The sequence below is a fragment of the Kogia breviceps genome, chromosome 7, assembly GCF_026419965.1.
Source record: "Kogia breviceps isolate mKogBre1 chromosome 7, mKogBre1 haplotype 1, whole genome shotgun sequence".
In the NCBI taxonomy this organism is placed as follows: domain Eukaryota; kingdom Metazoa; phylum Chordata; class Mammalia; order Artiodactyla; family Physeteridae; genus Kogia; species Kogia breviceps.
The window spans coordinates 76431299-76451601 of record NC_081316.1 but is presented as its reverse complement, the minus strand read 5'-3'; the positions used below and the strand labels follow the sequence as shown (position 1 = coordinate 76451601).

At 39.5% G+C, this 20303-nt stretch overlaps 1 protein-coding gene across 2 annotated transcripts in view; it reads left to right on the top strand.

Annotated features, from left to right (window-relative positions):
* The window catches only part of SWAP70 (switching B cell complex subunit SWAP70), a 79154-nt gene that overhangs the window by 37657 nt on the left and 21194 nt on the right, over positions 1 to 20303 (top strand). For both annotated transcript variants that reach the window (XM_059069161.2, XM_067038639.1), the window contains exons 3-4: positions 1760 to 1933; positions 19054 to 19281. In XM_059069161.2, coding sequence (XP_058925144.1) covers positions 1760 to 1933; positions 19054 to 19281 — 402 coding nt within the window. The remainder of the gene's footprint in view (positions 1 to 1759; positions 1934 to 19053; positions 19282 to 20303) is intronic.

Below are 20303 nucleotides of genomic sequence, written 5' to 3'. Positions count from 1 at the left end.
GTCTTCACCTACCTCTCTAGCCTAGTCTTTCACTGTGCCCCAGTGGACATTTGTCAGTTTTTCATCTGATCAGTATCAACTCTTTTCTTATGTCTGGGAGATTCCACAGTGTCTTGGTGGAGGACAGGACCTATCTCACATCTCAGATATTGAAAAGTGTGGATCCTCATTTTCCCTGCTCCCTGGCAGCTAGGGCATAGGAATGTGACCTGGTGGGACTTTGAATCTGCATTGAGGGACACGGAGGATCAAGGACTGGGTCAGTGGCAACACTGATGGCTTCATGTTATATTGGCACTCGCGTCTCCACCCACTGGTACCGTGAGTAGTTTCAATTGCAGTTCTGACTGCCTAGCCTAGATTGGTAATGGCTTAGTTTCAGAGTCTAGATTTTTCAGCTCTTGTATTGGATCTTTGAGGTTACCCATTGCTTTTCCAATAAATTCCTTATCTGTTTAAAGGAACTCAAGATCATTTCTCTTATTTGCACTTATAAAGAGCTGTGACTTATACCCGCCCTCTAGTACCAAGTGCCCCATTCACATTAACCTTCCTTCAGTTGTTCCAAACTAACCATGGTTGTTTCTACCTCTGGGCTTTCTCACATTCTGTTCTACCTGGAACACTCTTTACCTCATTCTCAAATTGTTTTGGCTCTTGGTGGTCCTTTAGGACTCAGCTCTGTTATGTCACTTTTTCTACAAATCTTCCCCCAATTCTTAAGATTGGGTTAGCTCCTCAGTGTTCCCACAGAATCCTCTGCTTACCTCTATATAATACTATCACCTCTACATAATACTTATCACACTATATTGTAATTGCCTTGACACCCCTTGGAGACATGGCTAGTAGTATATTCAGTATCTTTGCATTGTCCCTGGCAGATAATAATTACTATCTACATTTTATCTGTTGAATGAGTGAAAAACTATTGAATTATACACTGTTATGTTAAACTTTGTCTATTTGCATGTCTGTTTTTCCTAATAAACTGTGACTATTCTAAGAGCAGTGGCCAAGTTCTTCACCTTTATATCCTTAATTTGTAGCATAGTATTTGGCTCATAGTAGACACTGACTGAGAGAATGTTGAATGCATAACTGAATGACTGAGTGGCAGAGCTGTCTTTTTAGAATTTCAGTTCAACAGTTTTTCCCAAGAGAAAGTATCTTCTTTGACCATATAGGTAAAGATGAGATATCTGCATGTAGCTCATATTGAGTAAATGACATTCTCAACTTCTCTGTATCAGGATTGGTAATCTGTTTAGAAGATAATGTTTATACGTGAAAAAAAAACCTATTTGACAAGCCAGTATTTTATGTGCCGACTGAGTGATATGGGCAGATGTTGCTTCAGTGTCAGGCTCAATATAACATTCTTTTTTTTTTCTTAATATTTATTTATTTTGGTTGTGCTGGCTCTTAGTTGTGGCTCGTGGGATCTTCATTGTGGCATGTTTAGTTGTGGCCTGCATGTGGGATCTAGTTCCCTGACCAGGGATTGAATCCAGGCCCCCTGCATTGGGAGCATAGAGTGTTACCCACTGGACCACCAGGGAAGTCCCTCAATATAACATTCTTAATCGAGCCTTTGAAAGTGTGATACCTAAGTAACTACTTAGGAAATGGTTATTGGTTAATTGGATTGATTAAAATAGAAGCCTGTAGTAGGCTTTGTCTTTCTTTCTGTCTTACTTGGTTTACATGCTGCTTATTTTGGACTGGTTCATTGGAATTTTTCCTCGTTCCTTTTTAGGTCCAAGACAACTTTGACAAGATTGAATTCAATAGGATGTGTTGGACCCTCTGTGTCAAAAAAAACCTCGCAAAGAGTCTCCTGCTCATTACAGAAGACGATGCATTTAAAGTATGGGTTATTTTCAACTTTTTATCTGAGGACAAGTACCCACTAATTATTGTACCAGAAGAGGTAAGTGTGGCTCTGGGAAGTTTTACAGGGCCATCTTAGCATATAATAGATCTAACTTGGAAGTATTTGTGTTATTTCAGTGTAGATATGGAAGGATATCCTGTAGTAGTGTTTTTGGATCAGAGGCAAAAAAGCTTGGATCCAAAAAAAGTCAAAAACTTAGTGATTTAGGGTCATGCAATAACCATGGAGATTTGCACACAGGGTGGGACTCTTCCTCTCTAAACTGCTATAATTGCAGACAAATCCATCCTCATGTTCAAAGAGTCTTTATTCGGTACAAGTCACAACAGAATTTTCTGTCTACTTACATATTGGCAAAACCATAAGAAATGGCTGAGTGATGCTATATGGGAAACACATAGGATACAGAATGTTGTTCCCAAGGCTGACTTAGGTGAGGAAATAACTATTCTTGTTTCAACGTCAAGGATGGAGACTTTTTAAAAATCATACTTTCTAAAGTAAATGAAAAAGGACATTTGCTTGTTTTGTTCTGGGTTATTTTCTCTGAGCTTCCAAGGGGCAGGGGTATGGGGGGGGGACAGGGGGAATACAGGAGTAAGGATTCTGTGCTCTCTTACTGCCCTAAAAAATGATGCATGTAATACATGCTTATTACAGTAGTAAATTTAGAAAAGACTAATAATATGCAGATTAATCAACTGTAGTCCTCCCCTTAAAAAAAGTCTCTTGGGTTTTAATTTCCTCATCTATAAAATGGGGCTCATAAAAATGTTTATTCTAAGGGTTGTGAGGCTCTGTATTTAAAGGACTTAGTTCAGTAAGTGAAATAAGTCAGAGAAAGAGGAATACTGTATGATTTTATGCATATATGGAATATAAACAAACAAACAAAATAATTGAACAAACCAAACCAAACAAAAACATGTAGATACAGGGAACAGAACAGTGGCTACCAAAGGGGAAGTAGGGGTGGGAAGGGTGAAAGAGATAAAGAGGGTCAACTTTTTGGAAACTAAGGTTTTGGTGGTGAGCACACTATAGTGCATGTAGAAGTGGAAATACAGTGTTGTATACCTGAAACTTATATAATGTTATGAACCAATGTTACCTCAATAAAAAAATCTAAAATTAAAAAAAATAATTAAATCGCGACTAGGGGGAAAAAATAAATGACTTAGCTCAGTGCCTGGCACGTGATATGTACTCAGTAAATGTTAGCTCCTATGACTAATATTATTGCATACATTTTTGCACACTAGCCTGCTTACTTCTGTAGGGTAAATTTCCAGCAGGGGAATTCTAAGTCCTAAGAAATGCATACTTTCAGGGTGTGAGATGAAGGAAGCAGAATTGCCCTTCAGAAAGGCTGTACCATTTATATACCTACCAGTAGTAATTGAGGGTGCCCATTATTATCCATCCTGCCAGCATGAGTCTAGTCTGTGATTTATTTGTATGATTCATGTTCATGTTAGGAAAATCTCTTTAAAAGTTCACACTGCAATATTTTATTTCAAGTCAGCAAGGATTTATCCACTGGCAACAGTAAATGAGGCAATAAGAGGAATACAAAGTGATGTAAAAAAAAAAGATGACTTCCTTCCTTCAAGGAATATGCGGTCTGCTCAAGGAAAAGAAAAAAATCAAGTGTAATTCAAAGCAAAATAAACTACCTGTTATAAGAGAGATGCAAATGCCATGCAAATACAGAGAAGGGAAAGATTTATTCCAGCTTGAGGGAGGTCAGGGATCAGGGAAGGCTTTTTAAGAGAGGCAGTATAATGTAGTGGTTAAAAGCAGGGTCTTAAACTTTTTCAGTAAAGGGCCAGACAGAAAATATTTGAGGTTTTGTGGGCTTCCTGGGCCATATTGTCTCTGTTGTAGCTACTCAACTCTGCTGTTAATAGCGTAGCGTGAAAGCAGCCACAAGACGATATGTTCCTGTGCTTTAATAAAACTTTTACTTATGGATGTTGAAATTTGAGTTTCATATAATTTTAATGGACCATGAAATATTATTATTCTTTTGATTTTACCCCCTCCAACCTCTGAAAAATGTAAAAACCGTTCTTGGAGCAAGTGTGTATAAAAACAGGCTGAGAGCCAGATTTGGCAGCTGGGGTAGATTTGACTCATGGGCTGTAATTTGGTGTTCCTTGGTTGAGAGCAGGAGTCTGGAGTCAGATTTCTTGGATTTGAATTCTGGCTTCATCACTGCTCACTAGCTGTGTGACCTTGGGCAATTTACTTCATTAGTTTTTGCTGCAGTTTCCTCAACTGTAAAATAAGGCTAATGCTAGTATCTGCCTCCTAACTGCTCTTGTGAATATCAAATGAGAAGACTGCCTGGCCCTTAGAAAGTGCTCATTAAGTGTTACCTATTATATTTAGTGGGAAAGTAGCATTTATGCTGGGCCTTAAAAGACGGAAGACTTTTGACTAATGGAGAAGGCAGAGGAGAAGACTTCCGGTTGGAGGGAACGGTGGGCAAGGTTATATGAGGCAGGAAAGGAAAGGAAGGGCATGTCGGAGATGAGCGAGGTATCCAGCTTGACTGAATTGCCAGTCTTTGAAACAGTTGGGTTGACTGATTTAAGCCAAAAAGGGAATGTTAAAAAGGATGTTGGGTAGCTTACAGAATGGCTATCATGGCTGAAAAACCAGGTGTGGAGGCTATGCAGTGAGGAACCACAGGGAAAATGCATGTTGTACTTGTACCAACGGAACACCTCTGGCCCTGCACACAGGGTGCTGCTGTCCAGGAACTCAAATCTTCCTTTAAGTAACTGTTCTTGCTATCATGGAGAGTTTTCTGTACCTATTTCTCAATTACAGTCAGGGCATGATGCATCTAATTGTTATGACCTAGGTCACATGCCATGAGTTAGCTGCAAAGGAGGCCTGGAAAGTGTCCAGTTGTGTTTTTAGCTTCCATATTGGGAATTCCCCAGACATAAGAAGGGGGTTAGGTGCTGGGCAGTCAAAAAGAATGACACATGCCCTTTCTAACTAGAACCTGATGGCTGTACAGACATAGAGACAAGTTTCAGGTCTGGGTGACAGGGAGGTAATATAGTATAGTTGTTTAAAGCGTGGTCTTTCAAATCAGACTGCCCGGTTTAAATCCCTACTTGACCACTTTTTAGCTCTGTGACTGTGAACAGATTACTTAATCTCCCTGTTTGGGTTTCCCCATCTGGAAAATGAGGATCATTGCTTCCTTCACTGGACTCTTGTGAGGACTGATAGTTGATGTATGTGAAGCATTTAACTTAATGTCTGGCTCCATGATAAATGCTCACTAAATTGTGTGTGTGTGTGTGTGTGTGTGTGTATGTGCGTGTGTGTGTATGACTGAGTGACAGGGTGATGAACAAATTGGGGATATGATGTATGATGATGGGTTTGGTACATGTGGCATTTTGAGTGGATCCTCCTTGTGGAGCTGTCCTGTTTGAACTTAAAGAGTACGTTGAGAGCTGTGAGAGGCCAGGGCTGAAGACAGAGACAGGGAAGCCATGGGAGTAGGTTAGATCAGGGAGGAAGAGACAGTAGTGGGAGAAGTGAGGGCTGAAGACAGAACCTTGGGCCCATTTCTGTAGCAGGGGGAGGAAGTAGATTTGGTAAAGGAAGCAGAATTGGATAGTCTGTGAGGTTGGTGGAGAACTGGGAGAGTGTTGAGTCATGGGTGCCAAAGAAAGAAAAAGTTCTAAGAAGCAGAAAGGTAGTTCCTAGCATTAGATTCTATAGAAAAATTAGAGGGTAGTGAGTGAGAAGTTGCCCTTGGATTTAACAATTGAGTCATGGGTGCCAAAGAAAGAAAAAGTTCTAAGAAGCAGAAAGGTAGTTCCTAGCATTAGATTCTATAGAAAAATTAGAGGGTAGTGAGTGAGAAGTTGCCCTTGGATTTAACAATTAGGTGGTCATTGGTAAGCAAGAAGAAGGCAGTTTCACTGTAGAGGTGGGGACAGTTTCTTTGTGCTTAATAATGATAATAGTAATGTAATTGTGCACGTATGTGAAAGGGGAAATAAAAAGTAAAACTTGCTATGGAATTTTTGTCCACAAAAATTTTCTTAATACAGAAACATAGAGAAGGGAATAGAATGTTGATAGATGTAGAAAAAGATATGCTAATGGTATTTTTAAAACCTAGCTGCTGCTTAGGGAGAGTGGGAGGGAGATGCAAGAGGGAGGGAATATGGGATTATATGTATAATATAGCTGATTCCCTTTGTTATACAGCAGAAACTAACACAACATTGTAAAGCAATTATACTCCAATAAAGATGTTAAAAAAAAAACTATATTACAACAGTGACTATAAGGAAATCTTTCCAAAAAAAAAAAAAAAAAAAAAAAACTAGCTGCTGCTTGGAAGAATTGTGCTAATAAATCTCCAGTATTGTCTTTTAAGAAATTCTGTAGTTATATTTAGTGTTGTAAATTTATTTGCGTTTTCTTTAGAACGCAAATAAATAAATGGAGATGGGGTGGGTCTCTTACCTGTGATCTTTCGATCCCTAAAATATTCACGGTGGACTTGAAAGTGGATTTGTCCTGATTTCAGAATTAGAAATTAGTTTGTAAGGAGACTTACCGTATTCCTCAAAGCAGCTCTTACTTGATGTGGAGGACTTGTCATTAGCTTTAGATTATCACTGAGTCACAGGCTGCGGAGGGAGCCAGTCAACATCAGCTTCCTGACTGCTCTGCCTATGACACTCAAAAGATTTATGCTTGGGACTTCCCTGGTGGCGCAGTGGTTGAGAATCCGCCTGCCGATGCAGGAGACACGGGTTCGTGCCCTGGTCCGGGAAGATCCCACATGCCGCGGAGCAACTAAGCCCGTGAGCCATGGCCGCTAGGCCTGTGCGTCCGGAGCCTGTGCTCCACAACGGGAGAGGCCACAACAGTGAGAGGCCCGCATACCGGAAAAAAAAAAAAAAAAAAAAAAAAAAAAAAAGAATCCGCCTACCAAGGCAGGGGGTACGGATTCGAGCCCTGGTGCTGGAAGATCCCACATGCCATGGAGCAACCAAGCCCGTGCGCCACGACTACTGAGCCTGCGCTCTAGAGCCCACATGCCACAGCTACTGAAGCCCGTGCACCTAGAGCCCGTGCGCCACAACAAGATAAGCCACTGCAATGAGAAGCCCGCACACAGCAACGAAGAGTAGCCCCCACTCGCCGCAACTAAAGAAAGCCTACACGCAGCAACAAAAACCCAATGCAGCCAAAAATAAATGAATTTATTTTTTAAAAAAAAGACTTTTGCTCTAAGTGGCCTGAAAAACTGGGACCTACATAAGACTTGATGTGGGCCATGACTTTATTTTTATTCACCCAGAGCCCAGCCAAGACTTCACTGCTTGCTTGCCTTCCTCTTTGCAGGCTGACAGGAATGTCTTCATCCTCTCCTAAACTTAATCTTATTTGAGAAGGGAATGGCCTCTTTTTTTTTTTCTTTTTTTTTTTTTTTTTTTTTGCGGTACGCGGGCCTCACTGTTGTGGCCTCTCCCGCCGCAGAGCACAGGCTCCGGACGCGCAGGCTCAGCGGCCATGGCTTACGGGCCCAGCCGCTCCGCGGCACGTGGGATCTTCCCGGACCGGGGCACGAACCCGCGTCCCCTGCATTGGCAGGCGGACTCTCAACCGCTGCGCCACCAGGGAAGCCCGGGAATGGCCTCTTTTTGACTTGTCAGGATAGTCAAGGAGCATTCCTTGTCATGTCATTGTTTGGACTGAACTCTGTTGTTTTGATGTCCTTAGCTCCCTCAGCATTCTTCTGATTAGAAGTAGAAATAGTTTTACAGATTATTCCTCTGTGGCCAGGAGTACTTGTGGGGGGAAAGAAGGGATCGTTAAAACGGATTTATGTGGAACTGCTTTGTCTGGCTGCTGAACCGGCCTCCTAACGTTTAAAATATGGTCTTGTATTTATTGAGCTCCTAGCACATCTACTGGCCTTTGCCAAGCACTGCAAATTCAAGGTTGCATAGTTTATGAAAAACAGTAGAGTCATTTCTTAAGGTGCCCATTCTCTGTTAGATTTTGTTTCCTTCCTAAGTACTTTAATAGCGTTAAAAAAACTCTCTCTCTCTCTATATATATATATATATATTTTGTGTGTGTGTGTGGTCCGCGGGCCTCTGACTGTGTGGCCTCTCCCGTTGCGGAGCACAGGCTCCGTGGCCATGGCCCACGGGCCCAGCCGCTCCGTGGCATGTGGGATCTTCCCAGACTGGGGCACAAACCTGTGTCCCCTGCATCGGCAGGCGGATTCTCAACCACTGCGCCACCAGGGAAGCCCCCCAAAAGCTATATTTTGAATGAGTTTTAGATGTACAGATTTTAATAAAATTAAGTATGAAAATGTACATTTAAGAATAAATTTTGAAGTATAATGTCTTAATTTGTCATGAATGAGTTTGATTTGTATTATTACAGTTTTTAGACTTTATAAATTTAAAGTAATTTTTATGTTTCCAATAAGTCATTTACCATAATGATGGTTTTTTTTTTTTTTTTTTTTTGCGGTACGCAGTCCTCTCACTGTTGTGGCCTCTCCCGTTGCGGAGCACAGGCTCCAGACGTGTAGGCTCAGCGGCCATGGCTCATGGGCCCAGCCGCTCTGCGGCATGTGGGATCTTCCTGGACAGGGGCACGGACCCATATCCCCTGCATCGGCAGGCGGACTCTCAACCACTGTGCCACCAGGGAAGCCCGATGGTTTGCATTTTAAGTCCAAAATATTTTTAAGTTAAGATTTAATTCTCCAGCTTCGATTAATACTATAATGAGATATAAGTAACAGAGGTAGTAACATGAATAACATAAGTGGGGTAAGTTTGATTTTGACTCAGTTTCCCATCACCCAGAATATCAATCAATATCAAGAATACTGAATAAATTAAGTGAAAGTGACTTAGTACCAAAAGTCAAGAAATTGCATGTCACCATTTGAGATGGTTCTATAATTTTTGTCAAATGATATTCCTGGAAATGTGTGTCTGTAAAGTATAGTTTTTACATTAGTATTCATTTCCCACAGAGCCAAGAACAAAACAGGATGTTTGTCTGTTGCTTATTTTGAAGAATTGCCTTCTTACAATTAAATATTAAACCTGAAATAGTTTTAAGAGATCCTTTATTAAGAAAATCTGAATTGTTATTAAGTTAACAAACCTCTTCAATGATTACAGGGAAAACAACTTCTAACAAAGAAACTTTGGAGCCAGAGGCCTCAGAAATCACATGCAGCTTGAAAGTTTATTCTTTGTTATTTTTGGTGCAACTTGCCTTGGGAGGAGGAAGTAAGCTGCTTCCTGAAACTGAATGAGCTCTTAGAATTGGTGCAGTCCACTCAGACTGCACTGTTAGTTAGTCCACTAACACAGCAGTATGTGATTTATTATTTAGTATCATCGAATAGTTACTGAGAATGGGAATGTTTGTCTCTCCTTGGCCCAATATAATGAACTAAGAGGTCCTTAAGTTATTTGGTTATGATAAGTATATGACTGTGTTGAAAGCCAACAGGAAGTGAATCTAGATTAGTTGCCTGCAACAGTCACTGGGAATGCAGAGCAGATGGTGGGTGCTGATGACAAACTGGAGGGTTGGGGGAGGGCACCTTCAGAAAGGTTCAGGATGAACCTGGAAGCTGCCTCTAGTGCTGAGTTTGCTGGTAACAGGAAACAATGTTAAAGACATTCCAATATACATGAGGAATTGAAGCTCAGAGTGTGAGGGGCACGGGTTCATTCACAGTGGTAGGTGAGGAAAAGCTAAGGCTGTTTCTTGACTTGTCATGCCCACTTTTTGTTATCCTGTCCATGCATGCGGCCACACCCATGGCCTCACTACTAAAACTTCTAGTAGTGCCTGTACATCCTTTATCCCAAGTTATGATCAGGCAGCATGGGCCCTCTTTTTGCTGCCTTAGGGAGATTGAATTTCTGTGCATGATAACACCTCTAAGTTATTTTATTTTGGTCAATTATTTATATAATTGACTTTTTCTCTCTTGTGTCTTATTGCCTTTAAGCTTTTTTCCTTCTTCTCTTTTCTGTCCTGTTCTCTACTTCCCTTTTCCCTTTCTTTTCTTCTTAATAATTTTCTTTTTCTCTTTTCCACTGCCTATCCCTATTCTGTTTAAAAGCCAAAAAAATAATATCTCATAAGCTAAAGAGCAGATGATACGTCTTCAGCAAGAGAAAGGAAAGACCTAAGTGTGTTTTTCTCCAGCAAGTAAACATTTGTTGAATACCTACTGTATGCTAGATTTAGGGTATTAGATAATCTGCAAATAAGAGGAGCTTATAATATCTCATCAAATTACAATAGAACTCTTGATATTTTTTGACTTTGTGATGTTTTGCGAATGTATAGTTCTTTGCAAACATGTTTTTCCTATTGTTGGCATTCTTTTTCTGTTAAAATATGTTATTTCACAAATGACATTATAATCAAATTATTGGAAGTACAAAGAAGAGAAAGAAAAAATTAATTCACAATCCTATCTGAAACAAATTAGGCTCTAATATTTTGTTTTAGTATTTTTCAAAATATTTATATAACCTTTGTGCAGTGGAGATCATGGGTAAATTTAATTTTGCATTCTTCCTCACTTAATGTTATTTCATAAATGCTTTCTTTTTTTTTTTTTTTTTTTTTTCCTGGTATGCGGGCCTCTCACTGCCGTGGCCTCTCCCATTGCGGAGGGCAGGCTCCGGATGAGCAGGCTCAGCGGCCATGGCCCACGGGCCCAGCCGCTCCGCGGCACGCGGGATCCTCCCAGACCGGGGCACGAACGCATGTCCCCCGCATCGGCAGGCGGACTCCCAACCACTGCACCACCAGGGAAGCCCCATAAATGCTTTCTTAAATGTAATTTTATTTTTTCTGTTTTTAAAAAATTTAGTTTTATTTACTTATTTTTTATATAACAGGTTCTTATTAGTTACCTATTTTATACATATTAGTGTATACCTGTCAATCCCAATCTCCCAGTTGATTCCCGCCCCCAACTTTCCCCCTTGGTATCCATACGTTTGTTCTCTACATCTGTGTCTCTATTTCTGCCTTGCAAACTGGTTCATCTGTACCATTTTTCTAGATTCTACATATATGTGTTAATATACGATATTTGTTTTTCTCTTTCTGACTTACTTCTCTCTGTAGGACAGTCTCTAGGTCCCTCCATGTGTCTACAAATGACCCAGTTTCGTTCCTTTTTAGGCTGGGTAATATTCCATTGTATATATGTACCACATCTTCTTTACCCATTTGTCTGTCAATGGGCATTTAGGATGCTTCCATGACCTGGCTATTGTAAATAGTACTGCAATGAACATTGGGGTGCATGTGTCTTTCTTTTTGTTTGCTTTGTTTATTGAAACAGAAAGTCACAAAAATTATAATCATCCTCCTCCGTTCACTCAGTCCCATGTAATTAATTTTTTTTATCTTGATCTTTTATTAGCACTTTTATGAATTCATCAGTTTTCCATTAGAGTTCTGAAAATGCTTGTTCATTCAGTTCAGCAGTATAGTCACTTACCAGAAAACTGTACTTCTCAGAGTCTTTTCAATGAATTACCTAAAGATGAAACCCTTTTATAGGAACATATTTGCAAAAGCATCAGAGTACACCCAGAACTGTCTGTAAATGACAAAAGATTTTAAAATGACCACGGTTAAAGATTTGATGAAAGTTCATGATAATGCAATTGACATGGAAATTTAGTTATTTCTGAGATATACATTTTAAAGTAATAACTAGAATTATGACTTATAACATTATACCAGAACACATAAGATTTTTAGAAATTTCATGTAATGTCTGAAACATTTATATTAACATATTTCCATACAAATAACCCAAAGAAAGTTTAGTATTAGTTGTTTCATTTGTTTGTGTGTTTTTTTTATACTGCAGGTTCTTATTAGTCATCAATTTTATACACATCAGTGTATGCATGTCAATCCCAAACGCCCAATTCAGCACACCACCATCCCCACCCCACCGCAGTTTTCCCCCCTTGGTGTCCATGTGTCTGTTCTCTACATCTGTGTCTCAACTTCTGCCCTGCACACCTGCTCATCTGTACCATTTTTCTAGGTTCCACATACATGCGTTAATATACGATATTTGTTTTTCTCTTTCTGACTTACTTCACTCTGTATGACGAATCCGTGTCCCCTGCATCGGCAGGTGTACTCTCAACCACTGTGCCACCAGGGAAGCCCTCCAGCTCCGTTTTTTTTCCCTCAAGACTGCTTTGGCTATTCGGGGTCTTTTGTGTCTCCATAAAAATTTTAAAATGAATTGTTCTAGTTCCGTGAAAAATGCCTTTGGTAATTTGATAGGGATTGCATTGAATCTGTAGATTGCTTTGGGTAGTATAGTCATTTTCACAATATTGATTCTTCCAATCCAAGAACATGGTATATCTCTCCATCTGTTGGTATCATCTTTAATTTCGTTCATCAGTATCTTATAGCTTTCTGCATACAGGTCTTTTGTCTCCCTAGGTAGGTTTATTCCTAGATATTTTATTCTTTTTGTTGCAATGGTAAATGGGAATGTTTCCATAATTTCTCTTTCAGATTTTTCATCATTAGTGTATAGGAATGCAAGAGATTTCTGTGCATTAATTTTGTATCCTGCAACTTTACCACATTCATTGATTAGCTTTAGTAGTTTTCTGGTGGCCTTTTTAGGATTCTCTATGTATAGTATCATGTCATCTGCAAACAGTGACAGTTTTACTTCTTCTTTTCCAATTTGTATTCCTTTTATTTCTTTTTCTTCTCTGATTGCCGTGGCTAGGACTTCCACCACTATGTTGAATAATAGTGGTGAGAGTGGACATCCTTGTCTCGTTCCTGATCTTAGAGGAAATGCTTTCAGTTTTTCACCATTGAGAATGATGTTTGCTGGGGCTTTGTCATATATGGCCTTTATTATGTTCAGGTAGGTTCCCTCTATGCCCACTTTCTAGAGAGTTTTTATCATAAATGGGTGTTGAATTTTGTCAAAAGCTTTTTCTGTATCTATTGAGATGATCATATGGTTTTTATTCTGCAGTTTGTTAATATGGTGTATCACATTGATTGATTTGCATATATTGAAGAATCCTTGCATCCCTGGGATAAATCCCACTTAATCATGGTGTATGATCCTTTTAACGTGCTCTGTTGGATTGTGTTTGCTAGTATTTTGTTGAGGATTTTTGCATCAATATTCATCAGTGATATTGGTCTGTAATTTTCTTTTTTTGTAGTATCTCTGTCTGGTTTTGGTATCAGGGTGATGGTGGCCTCATAGAATGAGTTTGGGAGTGTTCCTTCCTCTGCAATTTTTTTTTTTTTTTTTTTTGCTGTACGCGGGCCTCTCACTGTTGTGGCCTCTCCCGTTGCGGAGCACAGGCTCCGGACGCGCAGGCTCAGTGGCCATGGCTCATGGGCCCAGCCGCTCCGCGGCATGTGGGATCTTCCCGGACTGGGGCATGAACCCATATCCCCTGCATCAGCAGGCGGACTCTCAACCACTGCGCCACCAGGGAAACCCTCTCTGCAATTTTTTGGAAGAGTTTGAGAAGGATAGGTGTTATCTCTTCTCTAAATGTTTGATAGAATTCACCTGTGAAGCCATCTGGTTCTGGACTTTCGTTTGTTGGAAGATTTTTTTTTTTTTTTTTTTTTTTTTTTTTTTGCCGTATGCGGGCCTCTCACTGTTGTGGCCTCTCCCGTTGCAGAGCACAGGCTCCGGACGCGCAGGCCTAGCGGCCATGGCTCACGGGCTTAGTGCTCCGCGGCATGTGGGATCTTCCCGGACCAGGGCACGAACCCGTGTCTCCTGCATCGGCAGGCGGATTCTCAACCACTGCACCACCAGGGAAGCCCCTGTTGGAAGATTTTTAATCACAGTTTTGATTTCATTACTTGTGATTAGTCTGTTCATATTTTCTATTTCTTCCTGGTTCAGTCTTGGAAGGTTATACCTTTCTAAGAATTTGTCCATTTTATTGACATAGAGTTGCTTGTAGTAGTCTCTTATGATGCTTTGTATTTCTGGGGTGTCCATTGTTAACTTCTCCTTTTTCATTTCTAATTTTATTGATTTGTGTCCTCTCCCTCTTTCTTGATGAGTCTGACTAATGGTTTATCAATTTTGTTTATCTTCTCAAAGAACCAGCTTTTAGTTTTATTGATCTTTGCTATTGTTTCTTTGTTTCTTTTTCATTTATTTCTGCTCTGATCTTTATGGTTCCTTTCCTTCTACTAACTTTGGGTTTTGTTTGTTCTTCTTTCTCTAGTTCCTTTAGGTGTAAGGTTAGGTTGTTTATTTGAGATTTTTCTTGTTTCTTGAGGTAGAATTGTATTGCTGTAAACTTCCCTCTTAGAACTGCTTTTGCTGCATCCCACAGGTTTTGGATCGTCGTGTTTTCATTGTCATTTGTCTCTAGGTATTTTTTGATTTCCTCTTTGATTTCTTCAGTGATCTCTTCATTATTTAGTAACTTACTGTTTAGCCTCCTTGTGTTTGTGTTTTTTATGTTTTTTCCCCTGTAATTGATTTCTCATCTCATAGTATTGTCGTCAGAAAAGATGCTTGATATGATTTCAGTTTTCTTAAATTTATTGAGAGTTGGTTTGTGACCCAAGATGTGATCTGTCCTGGAGAATATTCCATGTGCACTTGAGAAGAAAGTGTAATCTGCTGTTTTTGGATGGAATGTCCTATAAATATCAATTAAATCTCTCTGGTCTGTTGTGTCATGTAAAACTTGTGTTTCCTTGTCTGGATGATCTGTCCAGTAGTGTAAGTGTGGTGTTAAAGTCCCCTACTATTATTGTGTTACTGTCGATTTCCTCTTTTATAGCTGTTAGCATTTGCCTTATGTTGAGGTCCTCCTATGTTGGGTGCATTTATATTTATAATTGTTATATTTTCTTCTTGGATTGATCCGTTGATCATCATGTGGTGTCCTTCCTTGTCTGTTGTAACATTCTTTTTTAAAGTCTATTTTATCTGATGTGCGTATTGCTACTCCAGCTTTCTTTTGATTTCCATTTGCATGGAATATCTTTTTCCATCCCCTCACTTTCAGTCTGTATGTGTCCCTAGGTCTGAAGTGGGTCTCTTGTAGACAGCATATATATGGGTCTTGTTTTGTATCCATTCAGCAAGCCTGTCTCTATTGTTTGGAACATTTAATCCATTCACCTTTAAGGTAATTATTGACCTGTATGTTCCTATGACCATCTTCTTAATTGTTTTGGGTTTGTTTTTGTAGGTCCTTTTGTTCTCTTGTGTTTCCTACTTAGAGAAGTTCCTTTAGCATTTGTTGTAGAGCTGGTTTGGTGGTGCTGAATTCTCTTAGCTTTTGCTTGTCTGTAAAGCTTTTGATTTCTCCATCAAATCTGAATGAGATCCTTGCCAGGTAGAGTAATCTTCGTTGTAGCGTCTTCCCTTTCATCATTTTAAATATATCGTGCCCCCCGCCCCTTCTGGCCTGTAGAGTTTCTGCTGAGAAATCAGCTGTTACCCTTATGGGAGTTCCCTGTATGTTATTTGTTGTTTTTCCTTTGTTGCTTTTAATAATTTTTCTTTTTCTTTTATTTTTTCTCAGTTTGATTACTATGTGTCTTGGCGTGTTTCTCCTTGGCTTTATCCTTCCTGGGACTCTCTGTGCTTCCTGGACTTGGGTGGCTATTTCCTTTCCCATGTTAGGGAAGTTTTCAACTCTAATGTCTTCAAATATTTTCTCGGGTCCTTACTCTCTCTCTTCTTGGGCCCCTATAATGTGAATGTTGGTGCATTTAATGTTGTCCCAGAGGTCTCTTAGATTGTCTTCATTTCTTTTCTTCTTTTTTCTTTTTTTCTGTTCCATGGCAGTGAAATCCACCATTCTGTCTTCCAAGTCACTTATCCGTTCTTCTGCCTCAGTTATTCTATTGATTCCTTTTAGTGTATTTGTCTTTTCAGTTATTGTATTGTTCGTCTCTGTTTGTTTGTTCTTTAATTCTTCTAGGTCTTCGTTAAACATTTCTTGCATCTTCTCGGTCTTTGTCTCCATTCTTTTTCCAATGTCCCGGATGATCTTCACTATCATTATTCTGAATTCTTTTTCTGGAAAGTTGCCTATGTCCACTACATTTAGTTGTTTTTCTGGGATTTTATCTTGTTCCTTCATCTGGTGCACAGTCCTCTGCCTTTTCATTTTTGTCTTTCTGTGAATGTGGTTTTCGCTGCACAGGCTGCAGGATTGTAGTTCTTCTTGCTTCTGCTGTCTGCCCTCTGGTGGATGAGGCTATCTAAGAGGCTTGTGCAAGCTTCCTGATGGGAGGGACTGGTGATGGGTAGAGCTGGGTGTTGCTCTGGTGGGCAGAGCTCTGTAAAACTTTAATCTGTTTGTCTGCTGATGGGTAGGGCTGGGTTCCCTCCCTGTTGGTTGTTTGGCCTGAGGCAACCCAGCACTGGAGGCTACAGGCTATTTTTGGAGTTAATGGCAGACTATGGGAGGGCTCATGCCAAGGAGTACTTCCCACAATTTCTGCTGCCAGTGTCCTTGTCCTCACAGTGAGACACAGCCACCTCCTGCCTCTGCAGGAGACCCTCCAACACTAGCAGGTAAGTCTGGCTCAGTCTCCTGTGGGGTCACTGCTCCTTCCCCTGGGTCCTGATGTGCACACTACTTTGTGTGTGCCCTCCAAGAGTGGAATCTCTGTTTCCCCAGTCCTGTCAAAGTCCTGCAATCAAATACTGCTAGGCTTCAAAGTCTGATTTTCTGTGAATTCATCCTCCTGTTGCTGAACCCCCAGGTTGGGAAGCCTGACATGGGGCTCAGAACCTTCACTCCAGTGTGTGGACTTCTGTGGTATAATTGTTCTCCAGTTTGTGAGTCACCCACCCAGCAGTTATGGGGTTTGATTTTATTGTGATTGTGTCCCTCCTACCGTCTCATTGCGGCTTCTCGTTTGTCTTTGGGTGTGGGGTATCTTTTTTGGTGAGTTCCAGTGTCTTCCTGTCGATGATTGTTCAGCAGTTAGTTGTGATTGCAGTGTGCTTGCAAGAAGGAGTGAGTGCATGTCCTTTTACTCCGCCATCTTGAACCAATCTGCCTTAAATGTAATGTTAAATGATTGAATAATATTCTACTCAGTGCAGAAGGAAGTAACATTGATGGAGTACATACTGTGCCAGACATTGTGCACAGTGTTCTATTTTTGTCCCATTTTATCCCCATAGTAGTTATGTATGATGGGTGTTATTATACCCATTTCATAGATGAGAAAATTGAGACCTAGCTTAGTTTATTTCCATTTCATTAATTGACTTCTACTACATTCTGTGTATGATTCTGAGTTCTGGAGGTTCAAAGATGAGTGGGACATTGTCCCTCCTATAAGGATTTCAGAAAACCTATAGGGGGCAGCATATGAGTATAGAGATAATTTCAATACAGTATGCTGAGTGCAGTGACACAGAAGAGGAACACCTGACCTGGGTCAGAGCAGTTTTACCAGAGCAGTGCTTCTCAAACTTTAATGTGCATATGGAAGTACTGGGGGTTCTTGTTAAAATACAGATTCTGATTTTGGGATCTTCGGTGTGGTATGAGATTCTTCATTTCCAACAGGCTTCCAGGTGATGCTGATGCTGCTGGTCCACATTTTGGACTATTTTGAGTGGGAATATTATAGATAATGTAGGATTTGAACAGATACCAGTTAGCTAAGTAGAGAAATGGGGAAAGGTAATCTAGATAGGACAGCATGGGGCAAGGCATAGAAGCATAAAAAATGTGTTAAATGGGTAGACTACTTATAATCTATAGCAGGCGTTGGCAAGCTACAGCTTGCTGGCTGAATTCAGCCCTCATAGCCTGTTTTTGTATAGCCCATGTGCTAAGATAGTTTTTACGTATTTAAAGGGTTGTTAAAAAAAAAAAACCCAAACAAAGAAGAACATATACCAGAGATCTAGAAAGTCTTAAATGTTTACAAGCTAGCCCTTTACAGAACATGCTTGGGATCTGTGTTGACGCTGGTTATTGGTGGAGTGTAAAATCTGCAGTAGGGCATGGCAGGAAATATGTTAGAGACAGTAGGTAGGGGTGATCACAGGGGACACAGAGGAGCTTGGCCTTTATCTTTGAAGTGATAGGGAGCTAGGCAGGGTTTAAAGAAGGGAGGTGAAAACAGTAGGATTTTGTCACCGATTTGATGTAAGGGAGTGGGGAAAAGGGTCCTGGCATGGGTGAATGGTGTTCCCAACTGAAATCCGTAATTGGAGGAGAAGCTATTTGAAAGGTAGAGGTGATTCATTCATTTATGGACATGTTGAGTTTGAGAGAGCACTGTAGGATACCCAGGCTTTCCAGAAGATAAGAGAGATCAATTCTCACTCAGTAGTATTGCGTCACTGTTTTGTTTAACTGTTACTATTTCATTTACACTTTTAAAGTACTTTTATGTCATGTGTACATCCATACTCATTCATCTGAAAAAAACAGGTTGTTGAACAGCAGGTGTCTTATAATCCCTTTCATGCGATGTGATGTGTGTGTGTGTAGAGCTGTCTGGAAGGATGCATGCAGTATTTTCTACTGTTTTTCTATACAAAGCTATGTGTTTTGGGATTTAGTAGACTTTTCTGGCCAAGGCTAGGAATTCACCATTGTTTACAACATTGTCAGTATTCTAATGAGAAGCAGCAGCATTAATTTCAAATAATTGACTTATGTGGAAAATTAATAAATTGGTGACTAACCATACTTTGAGATGCTTATTCTTCAGTAAAATTAATATTCTGATATATTGAAATCCAACAGAGTAATCAGATCACATCAGTTAGTGTATGATAGTATGTGTGCAGTTTGCTTTAGTTCTGTATGCAAATATACTATACTCTTAAAGGTTCCAGTTTTTGATTACTTATTCTAGTTTAATATAGAATCAATGGCATTTTATCCATACCCTTCTCCCTGGTAGTATCATGATTCTTGAAAGATACACTTTTGGAACTATAAAAGAATATTTTCTAAATTGACCTTTCAGTGTAAGTAACACAGGTACATACCTAAGTTTAAAAGTTATTTTTTTGCTATGAAATAATGTTTTAAAAATTCTTTATACAGATTGAATACCTGCTTAAGAAACTTACAGAAGCTATGGGAGGAGGTTGGCAACAAGAACAATTTGAAAATTATAAAATCAACTTTGATGACAGTAAAGATGGCCTTTCTGTTTGGGAACTGATTGAGCTTATTGGAAATGGACAGTTTAGCAAAGGCATGGATCGGCAGACAGTGTCCATGGCAATTAACGAGGTCTTTAATGAGCTTATATTAGATGTGCTGAAACAGGTAAGAGTCCTATAACACTATTTCTTTTCACCTTTAGAATTTGACATGTTTGAAATAAAACAAATTTGCATCACAAAGATGAGTCTAAGTCACTTATACTTTTACACTGATTTAGAACAGGAGTAAAGTTTCTTATTTTCCCAGTCTTGTGTTAGGCTTTCATTGTAAACAATTACAGTTAAGCATTGGGAAGTTACTATTTTGAAATAACTGTTTAAATGATCACATTTCTAAATATTTTTAAAGTACTTTTATGCCACATGTACATCCATCCATACTTATTCATCTGAAAGATCCCATGGCATATCGTTCAGTGAAAAAAACGTTGAACAGTAGGTGTCTTGTCATCCCTTTCAAGCAATGTGACTTGTGTTTGTAGAGCTGTCTGGAAGGATGAGTGCCAAAATGTTAAAAGTGATTGCCGCTGGATTGTGGGATTTCTGTGAATTTTATTTTATTCTTTGTTCTTTTCTTATTATTGGACTTACTCTTATCTATGTTTATACATGTTGATCTCTCTTTATATATATGATATATATTATTTTTATAAAATCATAAAAATATTCTTACTTTTGGGAAAAATACCTTTATATAGTAAAGTTGTGTTTATCATATTAGATTATAAAGTTTGTTTTCTCAGCACCTGCATAGCATCTGATATACATATGGGAGGCTTAATGCTTATTAAGTAGAATTTATATATTTTTAGTGGATTAGATTAGATTTCTTACCTTATTACACTGAATAATAGCTCTGATTTGGGATTTCCTTACTTTGGTCCTTTCTTTGCTCTGTTAGGTGATACTGTTTTTGCTCTTTTCTCCAAATGGAACCCATCAAAAAAATTAATTGAGGCTTAATTTATGTAAGTTTTTGGTGCTGCAAAGAGTTATGAGACATGGTCTCTGTCTGAAGAGAATTTCTAGACAGATTAGGATGGCAGAATATAGAACTACAGATGAATTGCAGTATGAGATATCTTTGGCTTAAATGTTCAAGGATTAGCAAACTGAACAAGTAAT